The 15,691-nt window shown below is 45.8% G+C and overlaps 1 protein-coding gene across 5 annotated transcripts in view; it reads left to right on the top strand.

Annotated features, from left to right (window-relative positions):
- Positions 1-15,691, top strand: part of LOC127582866 (protein AF-10-like) — a 194,933-nt gene that overhangs the window by 145,469 nt on the left and 33,773 nt on the right. For all 5 annotated transcript variants that reach the window (XR_007958177.1, XM_052038465.1, XM_052038466.1 and 2 more), the window contains one exon: positions 11,777-11,894. Coding sequence is in view for 4 of the 5 variants with exons in the window: in XM_052038465.1 (XP_051894425.1) it covers positions 11,777-11,894 (118 nt within the window). In the remaining variant the exon portion in view is untranslated. The remainder of the gene's footprint in view (positions 1-11,776; positions 11,895-15,691) is intronic.

Raw genomic sequence — 15,691 nt, forward strand, 5'->3', positions numbered from 1 at the left:
AAATATGTACCCGGGAGCCACCTTCCAGCAGAGATAGACAACGATGGTGAAATTTGCTATCGGTTCCTCCACAGCCATTGGCCATCTGAGGAAAACCAAAGCCACAAGCATGGCACAAAGCTCATGGTGTTCTGGGCTGCAGAGATGCCCACCCTCCGGTAGAGATTTGGTGACCTAGAGTAGGTATTTTGAAGCATTGGAGAGCTACCATCAACTCTCTCCACAAAATATTCTAAGTGGTCTCAGACTGGAGTGTGGCTTCGAATCCCACTTCTGACACATATTATGGTGGCACGGTAGTGTAGCGGTTAGCGTAACGCTATTACAGCGCCAGCGACCCGGTTTAATTCCGCTGCTGTCTGTAAGGAGTTTGTACGTTCTCCCCGTGTCTGCGTGGGTTTCCTCCGGGTGCTCCGGTTTCCTCCCACGTTCCAATGACATACAGGTTGGGAAGTTGTGGGTATGCTACGTCGGTGCCAGAAGAGTGACGACACTTGTGGGCTGTTCCCAGCACATCCTCAGTAATGCAAAAAGACACATTTCACTGTGTGTTTCGATGTACTTGTGACCAATAAATAAATATCTTCATATCTATAAATCCACTGGAAGAATAAGCAAATCAGTGTTAGCGTTGTCTCCCAAGCCAATATCCCATCCCTTATTACAGTGTCAGCTCCAATGGATGGGCCACATCAGTCACTTGTCCAACAAGGCTCCTGAAGCATTTTACTCTGAGCTCTCTCAAGGCAATAGGAAATGATTCAAGGATGTTCTCAAAAGCTTCCTTAAAAAATAGTAACATCTCACAAAACTAATGGGAATGTCTAGCTCTTAACCATTCAAAATGGAGAAGCGTCCATGATTGCACTGAGGACCTTGAGTCTCTTAGTTGGGAGCAAGTAGAAGCTCAGCAAGAACAGCAAAAGGAATGTGTCACCTCCCAGACTACCCACCCACCCACCACACTCCTCCTGCCCCATTTGTGGCAGAGTTCTACAAATCGCACATTGGCCACATCAGTCAGTTGGAACAGGTAAAGTGGAGTGGAAGCAAGTCATCCCTGATTCTAAGGGGCTACTTACCTCAGAAGAAAAAGTAATTTTCAAACAGAAATTGGATAATTTTTTCCCCAGAGGTATCTATAACCAGGTTTAAGGTAAGGAATGAGAGGTTTAGAGGGGATATATCAGGAACATTTTTTCACCCAGAGAGTGTTTGGAGTTTGGAACCAGTTCCTGAGAAGGTAGTGAGGTATTGGTATTGGTTTATTATTGTCACTTGTACAGAGATACAGTGAAAAGCTTGTCTTACAAACCGATCGTACAGGTCAATTCATTACACAGTGCAGTTACATTGAGTTAGTACAAAGTGCATTGATGTAGTACAGGTAAAAACAGTAACTACAGAGTAAAGTTTCACAGCTACAGAGAAAGTGCAGTGCAATAAGGTGCAAGGTCACAACAAGGTAGATCATGAGGTCAGAGCCCATCTCATTGTATAAGGGAACCGTTCAATAGTCTTATCACAGTGGGATAGAAGCTGTCCTTAAGTCTGACACTCTCACAGCATTTAAGAAATATATAGACAAGTTCTTGAATCACCAAAGCATAAGGGTTTATGGACCAAGTGCTGGTAAATGGATTATTATGTCTGGCTACTTGGTGGTCAGGGACATGATTGGCTGAAGAGCCTGTTCCTGTGCTGGTATGACTAGATGAATCTTTGGAATTTGTAGCCATGGAAAAAAAGTTGCAGGTCCAGGAAGGGTAAAGCGAGGTTGGGGTTTAATTGTAGATCTTTTTCCAAAGAGCCAACACAGATACATTGGCAGAATGGCGTCTCTGTCTCTGCTATTAAGACGCTACAATGAATAGCCAGGGGCATTTTTTTCTGTTGTCATCCACAGGCTGCTCCTGAGTGTTCAAAGGCATTTTAATATTTTGTGGCGCAGTGTTGAAACCAGCTGTGTTTGTGCATGTGGCGAGGGTTCTGCGGGTCAGTGTGGAGTGCCCCCTGCTGGCTTAACGTCAACCTGTGACTCAGGGACTGCACGTCATCACATGACCCGACACCTCACCCGGCCCGCTATCTATTAACCGTTGCCTTGCTGGGGAGCAGAAAAATGCAGAATCTAGGAACTGCCTTGCACCACCATGTATGCATCATGTACACTCGGTGTTGTAAGTGAAACATTTTCTAATCAGTTTACCCAGCCAGGGAGCAGAAAGGTGAGGGGAAGAGTAAAGAATCCTCCACTTACTCTCAAGCCCAGAACACTGCCCCCTGCAGCCAATGTTATAATTACCATTCTGAAGGTTAATGACCATTTATTTAACAAAATAAACAAAACTATAGACTTATTTGAAAATGGCATGCTCTTTAAATTGGCTCAGTTAGGAGCACTCCATTACGGGTCAGAAACCTGTGGGATCAAGTCCCACTTCAGATACCTTAGCATCCAGTTCAGGCTGAGTGACCCAGTGCAACACTTGGGGAGAGAGGCACTGTCAGAGGTGGTGTCTGTAAGGCAGGACGGTAAACTGAGGCTCCATCTGCCATGGTGGCGCAAAACGTGTCACGGCCATATTTTGGAAAGCAATGGTGAGAGAGGGACGTGGCTTCTCTCTGGTGCGCTGACCCATGTTTATTCCTCAGCAAACGTCACGAAAAGTAAATCCAGTCCCGAAGCAGGTTGGAACCAAATGGAGTAGTTTTTTGTTCAAAGTGTTGTCACGGCTACAATTGTAGGAAAACCTGGCATGCAGCATGTGCACAGCAAGATCCCACAAATAGCAGCGGGCTCAGGACGCAATCTGTTTCAGCGAAGTTGACCAAATGATAGAGACTGTGATGGATCTTTGTTGGACCTTGCTTGCCCAGCACAGAGAGCCACATTTATCATTTCCTCCCAAAGGCTGCACCTCTGACAGTTCAGTCCTGGACTGCAGTGTCAGTCTGTGTCGCTGTACTCAAGTCCCTGGGCTGGGACTTGAACCCAAAACATTCTCACTCAAGTAACATCTTTCTCAAGCTTCTCCCAAAACTAAGCTAGTCCTAGGATTTAGAAACTTGGGCTGTGAGATGACATTTTGGGACAATGATCTGTGAGTAACAAACAAGATACTGGAGGAACTCAGCGGGTCAGGCAGAATCTGTGAAGGGAAATGGACAGTCGACGTTTCAGGTTGAGACCCTCCAACTGGACTGAAAGATAAAGAGGAGCTAGCCGGTATAAGATGTGTCAGTAGGGTTGTCCTTACCTACATTCTGGCTTCCTTTTATACTGAGCCTGCGCGTGTCTGCTGTGGCTGCTGGAAGTCTGAAATAAAAACAGAAATCGTCAGACATCTGCAGAGAGAGAAGGAAGCAAATTGGATAAGGTTTCTTAGAACCAGAAGTAGTTCAAGATTTAGTAGCCAGGAGTGAGCAAAGTAGTGTAGGGAAGTGGACGTGAAGATAAGGGAGGGGATTAGCTGGTATCTTTTCTCTCAGGTTGAAATGTCTAATACTAGAGGACATGAATTTAAGGTGAGAGGGGGAAAGTTCAAAGGAGATGTGCGGGGCAAGTTTTTTACACAGAGTGTGGTGGGTGCCTGGAATGGGCTGCCAGGGGTGGTGGTGGAGGCAGATACGATAGAGGCGTTTAAAGAGGCTCTTAGGCACAGCTGTGTAGCAGTTAGCATAACACTATTACAGCAACACTATCACAGCACCAGCGACCCGAGTTCAATTCCAGCCACTGTCTGTAAGGAGTTTTGTACGTTCTCCCCGTGTCTGCGTGGGTTTCCTCCGGGTGCTCCAGTTTCCTCCCACATTCCAAAGACGTACGGGTTAGGAAGTTGTGGGCATGCTATGTTGGCGCCGGAAGCGTGGCGACACTTGAAGGCTGCCCCCAGAACATTCTACACAAAGATGTATTTCACTGTGTGTTTCGATGTACAAGTGAGTAATAAAGATATCTTAGATAGGCACATGAATAGGCAGAGAATGGAGGCAGATATGGATCATGTGCAGGCAGAATGGATTAGGTGTCATCAGCTTAATTAGTTTGGCACAACGTCGTGGGCCGAAGGGCCTGTTCCTGTGCTAAACTGTTCTATGTTCTGTGTGTAAATAGAGCATGGGTGCTGGAAACTGTCGTAGGTGAGGGGTAGGTGTGGTGATAGGGAATAGGGATGGATGTTGGGAATGGGGTGGACGTGGGGAACAAGAGTGGATGTGAGATTGGGGGTAGGTGTGAGGAATAGGGGTGTGTGGGGAGATTGGGGGAGTGAGGGGTAGGTGTGAGGAATAGGGGTGTGTGGGGAGATTGGGGGAGTGAGGGGTAGGTGTGAGGAATAGGGGTGTGTAGAGGGAACCAGGATGTGCGTGGGGAATGGGGTGGGTTTGAGGAATATGGGTGGGTGTTGGGAAGAGTGATGAGTCTGGGGAACGTGAGGGGGTATGGGGAATAAAGGTGGGTGTTGGAAAGAGTGGTGGGTATGGGGAATGGGGGTGGGGATGGGACACACCATTGCAGAAACCTACAGAGGACAGACATTGTGTGGTTAGTGGCAGGTGGGGGTTATCCTGGTCTGTAGGACATTGGATTTAGGAAGCTCAGCTTCTCTGTGACATGAAGTGGTGGTGCAGTGTTTTAACTATGAAATGGGATAAATTCAAATGATCTTCAGTGATAAGAGAGAACAAGGGAGCAGCCCCACACCCAGTGTTGAACTGTGCTGTTCTGCAGAGAGAATTAAAAAGGTGTTGAGCAGGATGTGCTGACATGTGACTGCAGTTTGCTAAGTGGCCTGACACAGGCTTCTCAGAGAGTTTGGTAAAGCACAATAAAATAGCTGTCATTCTGAAAGCATTTACAAGGGGAGGAGAGGTTGGGTCTTTAGATGTTTATGGTGTTTTAGCGGAGTGAATTGTCCTGGCACTGAGAACGCTGCTCGGTAACTTCGCCCCAAGTGGAACTGGATCATCTGCGCTGAGCATTCTGTCACAGCCACAGAACATTTACAGCCCAGGACGTGCTTCCTGAAGTGGAGCTGTTAATATGCAGTAAAATACCGCAGTTAATTTGTACACAACAAGCACCCAGAATGCAAAAAATAACCAGATCATGTCCGTTGTTTTTGTAATGAGTCAGAGACCAGGACACCAGTGGAAACTCCTGCTCTTCACTATAGGTCTGTGGGGTCCACCTCGGGGGACAGACGAGGACACATGTTAATATTTTGTTTGAACAACATCCTCTGCAACAGTACAGTACTCCTTCAGTGCTATTGCAGAGCATCAGCCTGGGTTTTCATGCTCGTGTCTTCTAGAGTGGGCCTTGAACCCACAACTGTCTGATTCAGAAGCGAGGTTGTTATATAGAACCTACAAGGCATGGGCCTGATGGGCCCACATGGCCTGTTTCCATGCAGTATGACTCTATGACCACCTATGACCAGACTATGGATCAAGAGCAAGGAAGTGGGATTAGCCTAAAGCCTATTTTTTTGGCTAGCATGTGTAGAGGGCCAAATGGCCACCTTCTGTGGCATTCATGTCCGAGCTTCCATGATTACTGTGGCTGGGTTCCTCACTGGCAGGGGGTTTGTGATCATTGTGGCCAGTTGTAAATCTCAGCGTGTTTTTTTGATGCTGTGGCCAGTGAAAGGATTCGAATACAGAACAGTCACGATGGAACTGAGGGACTGGGTGATTGACATGCACCCATAAATTGCACTCTACAACCTGAGAGTAGGAAGACATAATGCAACGCCTGGAGAATTATTGGTAATCGGTTTATCATTGTCACATGTACAGTGAAAAACTTCGTTTTGCATGCCATCCATACAGATCATTTGAAAACATAAGTACATTGAGGTAGTACAAGGGAAAAGAAAAAACAACGCAGAATATAGTGTTACAGAGTGCAGTGCAAGTAGACAATATATTGTGCTATTTAAATCGAGAATTATAGAAGAATTCTTTTGAATACTGAACATACTATGATTTCTGAGTTGCTGTGGGTACCACTGATAGAGTAAGGGATACAGGCAGGGGAGAAATATTTCTTTAAATCCACAGGATGTGGATCTCACTGTCAAGGCCAGCATTTGTTGTTCATCCTTAACTACACTTGGGAAGATAACAGTAAGATTCTTCTTGGAACCCTCATGGCAATTAGATACAGCTGAATGGTTGTACCCATTACAGAGGACAGTAAACAGCCAACCATGTTGCAATAATAATAAAAACACAAAATGATGGAAATGCCCAGCAGGTCAGGCAGCACCTGTGGAGAGACACAGAACAAATACTTCAGAATGATGACATTACAGTTGGTCCGGAGTCACAAAAGATGCCAGAGTATTTTTTAAAAGGAATCCCCTAATTTTGTGCTCACCATTACTCCTACTAGATTTTTTTAAACATATTAAGTTAAATTAAAATTCCCCAGCTGCCATGGTGGGATTTGAGCTCGTGTCCCAGAGAGTCATACAGCACAGAAGCATGCCCCTCGGCTCACTGAGTTCACACCAACCATCAAGCAGCCATTCACACAAATTCTACACTAATCCCACTTTATTCTTTCATTCGAGCACCTTTGCTCCGTCCACCGTACCAGCTGGGATTCCTCCGGTGGCCAGCCATTTTAAATCCACTTCCCATGTCTGCCACAGCCTCCTCTGCTGCCAAGTTGAAGCTAGCCGCAGATTAGAAGGAATACCAGGTCACTGGAGCTGTGACAATAGCAAGCTGTCACTGTGTACTAGTCATGTCTCCAGATCATTAGCCCAGGCCTTGATTTGCCTGAGTTGGATGATAAATTGCTAGCATGTGCTGGTTTGGGCCGAATGACCAGTTTCCATGTGGTAACACTTATATATATTTGGTCTCTCAGCTCAGACGCCATGAGTTCAAACCCCACTCCAGGACTAGTGGATAGTTGAGGTGACCAGCCGCTATACTGAAGGGTGGGCTGCATTGTTTGGAAGCATCATCCTCAGGTCAAAAATTCCACCCCCACACTGTTCAGGTGGATGGTATAAATTCCCTGATACTTGTGAAAAAGAGCAAACCAGATTTCCTTGCGTCCTGACAAGCTTGTATTGTTCAGCCAAGATCTCCAGAATAATGTCATAATATCACGGATTTGTTCAGCACAGAATGGTGCAATTCAGCCCAAAAATCAATGCTGTCCTCCTGTAGAGGAATCCCATTAATTCCCCGCTCTCTCCCCACTACCCTGCAAATTCATCTTCATTAGCGCCTCTCCAATTGTCTTTTGAAATCCCAGATTGATTGTGGGTGGCACAGCTGATGGATCTGCTACCTCCCTCCTGCAGCAACCAGGTTCAGTCCTGACCCCTGGTTCTGTCTGTGTGCACGTTCTTCTTGTGACCGCGTGGGTGAATGTCTAGTGTGTAGGTGAGTGATAGAGTTGGAGATGGTCAGTGGGAATCTGGGGATTAATATGGATAGGTGATGGGTTGTCAGTGCAGACTTGTTCGGCAGTAGGGTTTGTTTCTGTGCTGAATGACTCTATGAGTCTGTTTCTCATTGTTGCCAGTTCTCCAATATCTTAAGATCTTATGAAGACACAAGAAATTCTGCAGATGCTGGAATCTGGAGCAATACACAAAAAGTGCTGGAGGAACTCAGCAGGTCAGGCAGCATCCATGAAAGGAAACAAACAGTCGACGTTTCGGGCCGAGACCCTTAAGATCTTATGTTTTATTTATTCATTTGAGGGATGTGGGCTTCACAGGCTGAGCCAGCATTTAATTGCCCACCCCTAGTTGCCCTTGAGAAGGTGGTGGTGAGCTGTTTTATTGAACTGCTGCAGTCCTTGAAGTGTGGGTGTACCCACAATGCTGTTAGGGAGGGAGTTCCAGGATTTTGACCCAGTGACGGTGAAGGAACGGCGATATATTTCCAAGTCAGGGTGGTGTGTGGTTTCTGGGTGGTGTGTGGTTTCTGGGTGGTGGCATTCTCCATGCTTTTGCTGCCCTTGTCCTGCTAGCTGGTAGAGATCATGGGTTTGGAAGGTGCTGTCCAAGGAGTCTTGGTGAGTTGCTGCAGTGGATCCTGTAGATGGTACAAACTGCTGCTACTGTGCGTCGGCGGTGGAGTGAGTGAATGGTGGTGAGTGGGGTCCCTATCAAGCCGGCTGCTATGTCCTTTATGGCACTGAGCTTCTTGAGTGTTGTTGAAGCTGCACTCATCCAGGCAAGTGGAGAGTGTTCCCTCACACTCCTGACTTGAGCCTTGTGGATGGTGGACAGGCTTTGGAGAGGTGAGTTAATCATTGAAGGATTCCGAGCCTCCTGGGATACAAGGACCAGTATGCGTCACCTGCCTTCACAACATTGGTGACTGTGTTTCAAAAAAATAATTATCTGTGAAACACTTGAGGAGATCCTTAAGCTGCTATATAAATGTAGGTTATTGCTTTTCCAGTGATATAAGACATGCAACAGAACAGTCACTTTTTGTGTTTGTAAAACCTTTGTCCTGGGACATTGGGAACACTGACAATTCCACATGAAATTGCCATTGTTCCTCATAACAAGTGCTAGGGTTTCAATGCAGACATGGATGCCCTGAGCTTTGCTCACCATTCCACAGCTCTCCCACGCCATTGGACTCTCTGTGGGGACCAGGACTCTTATGCTCAGGAATCTGCTCCCAGATCCCATATCAGATGTGGCACAGGATCCGTGATTTCACTGACGACCGTGGGGAATAAGGAGAAAGCTTAATCGATTTGTCATTTCAATTATTTATTGCTTATTTCGTGCTTTCAATTAAAACAAATTTTAATTGATTCATGTTTAGTAGTTTTAAGGGTTTCACAGTTTTGACAGCTGGGGGTGGAGCTTTGCCAAATGTCAAAGGCTTCCTGAGGAGCTTGTGGGCAGGGATTTTTCTGCTCTGCCTGCATCAATCTATGATCTCACTGGAGGCCTGCACCACTCAGGGTTCACTGCTCGACTCCAGGGTAACTTGCACCTACAAAATCAACTCATGAAAGCTCCAGAGAATAGAGAACACAGGGGGCAAGTGCAGGCAATATACCTGTCAATAAAATCCTTGGTCTAAGAGGAATATATGAATAAACGAGTAAATATTATTTACACGATCGTACATTTACACAGGTAGTGCTGCTGCGATCTGGATTCAATCTGGATCTCCGGTGTTGCCTGTATGTTCTTCCCATGACTGCGTGGGTTTCCTCTGGGTGCTCCGGTTTCCTCCACACTCCAAAGACGTACGGGTTAGGAAGTTATGGGCATGCTATGTTGGCGCGGAAGCGTGACAACACTTGCGGACTGCACCCCATTCCTGATCTACGCATTCGTCATATAGTTGTGAAATGATTGTTGGTTGATGATTCTTTTTTTCTTGTTGGCCAGTAACTATTTTTACTGGATGTGAGAGAGGAAATTACCCTGTGTTATTTAAGTGATTAGATGGGCCTGACCTAGAGAGGTGCACTGAGATCTACTGTTGACAGTGTGACCTCTAACTGAACCAGAAACACAGCTCAGGTTTGAACGGTTGAGATTAACTGTGTGCTGCAGTAGCTCTATGTGTTTGCCGATCAAGTTTTTAACTCTGCTTTCTCAAAGAAAATCTGAAATTGAGATGAAATGGGGTATGACATGACAAGCCACATTGGAAGGTTTCTGAATGTCAGTGGATGTTAACGGCATCTGATCCAAGTCCAAGGCTACTTTTCCTTCATTAGTTGTTCATGATGACTGAATAAATACAACTGCATTTTCATGGAATTTTTTTTCTTTAATGCTTAAAACTAATGATCTTTGCTGGGCCAAGTTTGAAAAGTAATAAAGAGAGGAAGAGCTTCATTAGGTTTATTGTTGGGAGATTAAATCAAGTCCACAGAGTTAAGAAAAAGGTAGACTTGAACTTCTTTCATTGTTTTCACAGCAGCCTTTGAAGTGTAGTGAAGCAATCCAATAAACTTGGAATTTAGAGCAGCCAATTTAAACACAGCAAAGTCAAACAAATAAAATGAGTTAATGAAGAGGGTAATCTCTTTTTAAATGTGGTTTATTGATAGAAGTGTGTTTGCAGAACCCTGGGAGGACTCTCCTGTTCTTCTTTAGAATAGTCCCATGAGATCTTTTACAAACACTTGAGAAAGCAAGTGGTCCAATTGATAAAGGCATCACCTTGGGCTTGCAGTACTCTCTCACTTGTTGCCTGGGTTTCTCCTGAGCAGGCCTTGACCCAATTATTATTGTAATTTACTCATTCACAGGATGTGGACGCTTACCGGTTAGTTCAACTTGTAATGTCCATCCCTAATTCCCACAGCTTTCTTACCAGGTTCGACTCCTGACCTTGGGTGCCATCTGTGCAGAGTTTGCACATTCTCCTGCAGGCCGTGTGAGTTTCCTCCAGGTGCTTGGTTTCTTCCCCCACCCAAAAATGTGCGGGTTTAGTCATAGTGATAGAGTCATCACCTTCGAGTCATACAGCAGGGAAATAGGCCCATTGGCCCAATGAGTCCACAATGACCATCAACAACCCATTTACACTAATCCCATTTTATTCTCCCCCACATTCCAATCACCTTCCCCCCAGATTCTACCACTCATCTGCACACTAGGGGCAATTTTACAGTGGCCAGTTAACCTACCAACTTGGGATGTCGTTGATGATGTGGGAGGTGAGAGTCTGAAGGGCAAACAGCTGCTACTCACCCAAAATTGTACACTCCTGATCCCTTTCCTGATGGACTGGACGACTGGCATTAGTTTTGGTTCTCTCTCCGCTTCCTCTTCCCTTACCTCTTAGCACTCCATAATTTTCAACACAAGGCGCACTGTCTGCCAGCATGTAAATAATTGCAGTTCTTTTGGTAAATAAATCTCCATTTGATAGACCTGTCTCTTTCTTCTCACCATCCAGCCAGTAGACTTCATGCATTTTAAATGTTGTGGCACAGTGAGATTTATAACCTTTTTATGTAGCTTGGACAAGTGTTTTTTTTATTGCGACTGCTAAACATGAAGGTAAGGGACTGTGCAGGCAGGAAATGCCTTTTTGATTGGGAACAATACACTGTTCATACCTACTAGACTGTTAAAGAGTTTTACCATCAGGATTCACTTTAAAAAACAATCTGAAAAACTCATTATAAAGCAGCTGATCTCTGCTAAGTGCACGCCCAATTTAGAACCATAAAAAGAATATTTACTGCTTTTGCTGCCTAACCAGTGGCTTGTTCTGATTTCTGCTGAGTGAGTGGGGGAACTGCCCTCAGTACCACAGGGCTCAGGAGGTTGAATGGAGCGGGAGCCCAACTAGAAACAAACAGTTAAGTTTTTATTTTGCTTCTGATCATTAACCTTAGACCATGGAGCTCAGGCTCACGTGCAGCACGTCCTGCCCATAATTGGTGCTGCAACTTGCACATCAATGGCTGTTGCCAATTCCATTCCCTGACCGTTAACTCCATCCCTCTCCCTGCTAGCTGTCTGACAAAGAACCAGGCTTTTCTTTGCAATCTTGGTATTGCCTGTGCGACTGGGAGATGACACCCGGACCACTATCATCGTCCCCTCTTCGGAAACCCCACTTGAATCTGTGCCTGTCTCAACTCCATTCCTGGAACTCACATTAACGTCTTTGTCACTTGTAGAGTTGTTTTCCTTGTGTGGGGGCAGCTTCTGATTAAACCTGATGCAAGATGAGATGTTTTAGTGCTGCTGTTAACCTGACATAGTCACTCCTTTGTCACTGTGCTGCTTTTTCTGCGCAGGTGTTTTCCCTACCTGGCTCATCATACAGCCTGACTCCTTCCAATGTGTTTGGAGGACCAATTACTCCAGGCTCATCCATCTCCTCACTTTTGAATCCTGTGGAAAGTGGTCAAACAGGTAGGTAACCTCTCCTCTTATCTGAACTCCATGTTGGCCCAAGGAGCCTTTGGAAGTATCTTACCTCCAGACAGTGGCAAGCAGCAGGCTCGATTCGCTCAGGCAGCTCTTTCTGGTTGTAAATCATGTTTGTTGGTATTGGTATTGGTTTATTATTGTCACTTGTTATGAGGTACAGTGTCTTGCATACCAGTCATACAGATCAATTCATTACACAGTTCAGATACATTGAGTTGGTACAGAGTGCATTGAGATAGTACAGTTAAAAAAAACAACAGAGTACAGAGTAAAGTGTCACAGCTACAGGAAAGTGCATTGCAGGTAGACAATATTCTGCTCATGGAGTTATGGAAAAGCCTCACTGGTGAATAGGCACCAAGTCTGTAATAAGAACAGAAAATGCTGGAAAGGCATTATGGACAAAAAAACAGAGTTACACACACAAAATGCTGGAGGAACTCAGCAGGTCAGGCAGCATCTATGGAGGGAAATAAACAGTCGATGTTTTGAGTCGAGACCTTCATCAGGACTGGAAAAGAAGAGGGCAGAAGCCAGAATAAGAAGGTTGGGGGAGGGGGAGGAGCACAGGCTGGCAGGTGAGAGGTGAGTCCAGGTGAGAGGGGGAAGGTAGGTAGGTGAGTGCAGGAGGGGGGATGAAAGGGAGTGATGTGAGAAGCTGGGAGGTGATAGGTAGGAGAAGGAATCCAATAGGAGAGGTAGACCATAGAATAAAGGGAAGGAGGTGGGGAACCAGAGGGGCAGGTCGAGGGTGGGGGAGAGGAAAGAGAAGGGAGGAGGGGGCCATAGGACTGAGGGAAAACAGAGGGGAGGGGTTACCTGAAGTTAGAAAAATCGATGTTGATGCCGTCAGGTTGCAGGCTACCAAGACGGAATATGAGGTGTTGCTCCTCCAACCTGCGCCTGGCCTCAAAGCAGCAGGAGAGGAGGCCATTGCTTCAGGTTCAAGACCTTTAACCATAGAACCATAGAACCATACAGCACAAAACAGGCCCTTCGGCCCACCATGTTGTGCCGTCCATCAGACCACCCTCACACTACCTAACCCCTTCCTCCTGCATATCCCTCTATCTCACATTCCTCCATATGCCTATCCAACAAGCTCTTGAACCTGTTCAATGTATCTGCCTCCACCACCACCCCAGGCAGTGCACTCTCTGGGTGAAAAACCTCCCTCTGACATCTCCCCTGAACCTCCCACCCATAACCTTAAAGCCATGACCTCTCGTCTTGAGCATTGGTGCCCTGGGAAGGAGGCGCTGACTGTCTACTCTATCTATTCCTCTCAATATTTTATATCTCTATCATGTCTCCTCTCATCCTCCTCCTTTCCAGTGAATAAAGCCCTAGCACCTTAAGCCTCTCCTCATATTCAATACTCTCCAATCCAGGCAGCATCCCGGTAAATCTCCTCTGCACCCTCTCCAATGCCTCCACATCCTTCCTATAATGAGGCGACCAGAACTGAACACAGTAGTGTAAGTGTGGCCTAACTAGAGTTTTGTAAATCTCGCTCGGTTCTGACAAAGGGTCTCAGATCTGAAATGTTAAACCTGTTTCTCTTTCCCCAGATGCTGCCTGACCTGCTGAATGTTTCAACATTTTCTGTTTATATTTCAGATTTCCACCATCTGTAGTTTTTTGGTTTTTACTAAATCTGAACACCCTGATCTATTCGCCTCAGGAATTGGAGATGTGCACACAGTTTTAGAAACATACAAACATTCTGCACATTTCAGTGGTTAAGAAATACAAAATAAGTTCATATTCCTGCTTTGGAACTTGCTATGCTTGTGATAATCAACATAGAGTGATACAACATGGAGGCAGGTCCTCCTGTCACCAAGTCTGCACCATCTACGCAATCCTTCACTAACCCCATTATTTTTCATCCAACATTCCCATGATCTCCCCGCAGTTTCAATCACTGACCTACACCACAAGGGCAATTACAGTGGCCAATTAACCTACCTGCACGACTTTGGGATATGGGAGGAAACTCACTAGGAGAATGTGCCAAATTCCACACAGACCAGCACTCCGAGGTTAGACCATAGAGACATAGGAGCAGCATTAGGCCATTTGGCCCGCGAGTCTGCTCTGGCCATTCGACCATGGCTGGTTTATTTTTCCCTCTCAACCCATTCTCCTGCCTTCTCCCGTCACTCTTGACACCTTTACTAAGTTAGGGTTAGATTGGGGAGCACTGGAGCTGTGAGGCAGCAGCCCTACTAGCTGTTCCCACTGTGTCGCCTCCCTACTGTTTGTTAACTTGTGTATTGCAACCTCAACTTTTCCACTCCCTCCCCCTTTCCCTGGCTCCAACCATCCACACCCTTCGATTCCATGCTCTCATCTTTCTCACTGCCTCTCCCCTCAATTTCCCCCCACTTTATGCCCACAGGGCCTCTCCCCCTGCCCACGCCTCCCAGCTCTCCATATACCCCCCTCTCTCCACCTCCCCTGCCACCCTCTATCCTTCCCTTGCCACTCTCCAGCTCTCCTGCTGTCTGCTCACCTGCACTCTACCACTCCTGTGCTCTTCCCCCTCATTTAATTTATGTTTATAAAAGAGCAATTTATACTGAATATCAAAGAGATTTAAACTATATGAAATAAAAACAGGGACTTATTTGCGCATTTCATGTCTTGTGATTATCCCTCTTTCTCCAACCCTGCTACACCTGAACAATAGTCTGACTCTGTGTGTGACGTCACGGAAATTGATTAGCGACAAGTCACATATAAAAGCGTCAGCAAATACTTCTAGTCAGCTGTTCACATTATAAAATTTAGAATGGGAGCAATGTATGTAAACGTCACACTGTAATTACGTCCTCCTGCCACTGGTGATGCTGTTGTGTCTTAGTTTTCATTATGTACCTCTTTGCTTCATCTGCCTCTCCTATGTGTCAGGTGTACTTTAAAAAGTCAAGGTTCTGACTGGGACCAGGAGAAAACGTTTGATTTTATAAAAACTGCTAAATTAGATCAATGTACTTGGGTCTGACTAGCTCACTGTAGTTTGGTCTGGTTTCAGTGAAGACTACCTGTGTGCAATGCTTCTGGAAGATCTAGATGTACTAATGTGGCAAGGGTTAGAAGGGATGACTGGTGAATCAGGATAATATCAAGCTATGGGTTTGAGTTGTGATAGGAAGGAAAATGCCAGACAGACTGCACCAGAAATTTATGGGGATATGGGCTGGAGAGACGATGTTGGGGTGTATTCTTTGGAACAAAGGGTAAATGAGGCAGAATGAAAGGCTAGACAGGGTAAGTAAGAAGGATCTATTTCCCATGTCAGGCACCGGAAGAATGGCGACACTTGCGGGCTGCCCCCAGCACATACTCAGCAACACAAAAAGACGCATTTCACTGTGTGGTTTGATGTACATGTGACCAATAAATAAATATCTTAATATCTTGATAATTGGCAGAGGGTTAGAGGGTGGGTGAAGCTGTGGAATTCACTGACTAGAAGAGTGATGGAGATATTAGCACTCACCACATTGGACTTGTGAGAACAGTAACCTTTGAGGCTTGTAGGTTTTCCTCCTTTGTCTGCTCTACATCCTGAACCCACCCAGAGGCGATAAGGGTTATGGAGCAGCACAACTGAGTAGGAGTTTCCTGCCAGTTCAGGATCAGACACAGCCACGACACAAGCCTATTCCTCTTTCAGTGGTAACTTCTTCCCCAAGTACTTCTCCATGTGAGAGTCCATATTTCCCTACCGGGGTCCATTCTGTAGATGGACCTGTTATCTATGTTTATGC

Source organism: Pristis pectinata, chromosome 25 (assembly GCF_009764475.1).
Source record: "Pristis pectinata isolate sPriPec2 chromosome 25, sPriPec2.1.pri, whole genome shotgun sequence".
Taxonomy (NCBI): domain Eukaryota; kingdom Metazoa; phylum Chordata; class Chondrichthyes; order Rhinopristiformes; family Pristidae; genus Pristis; species Pristis pectinata.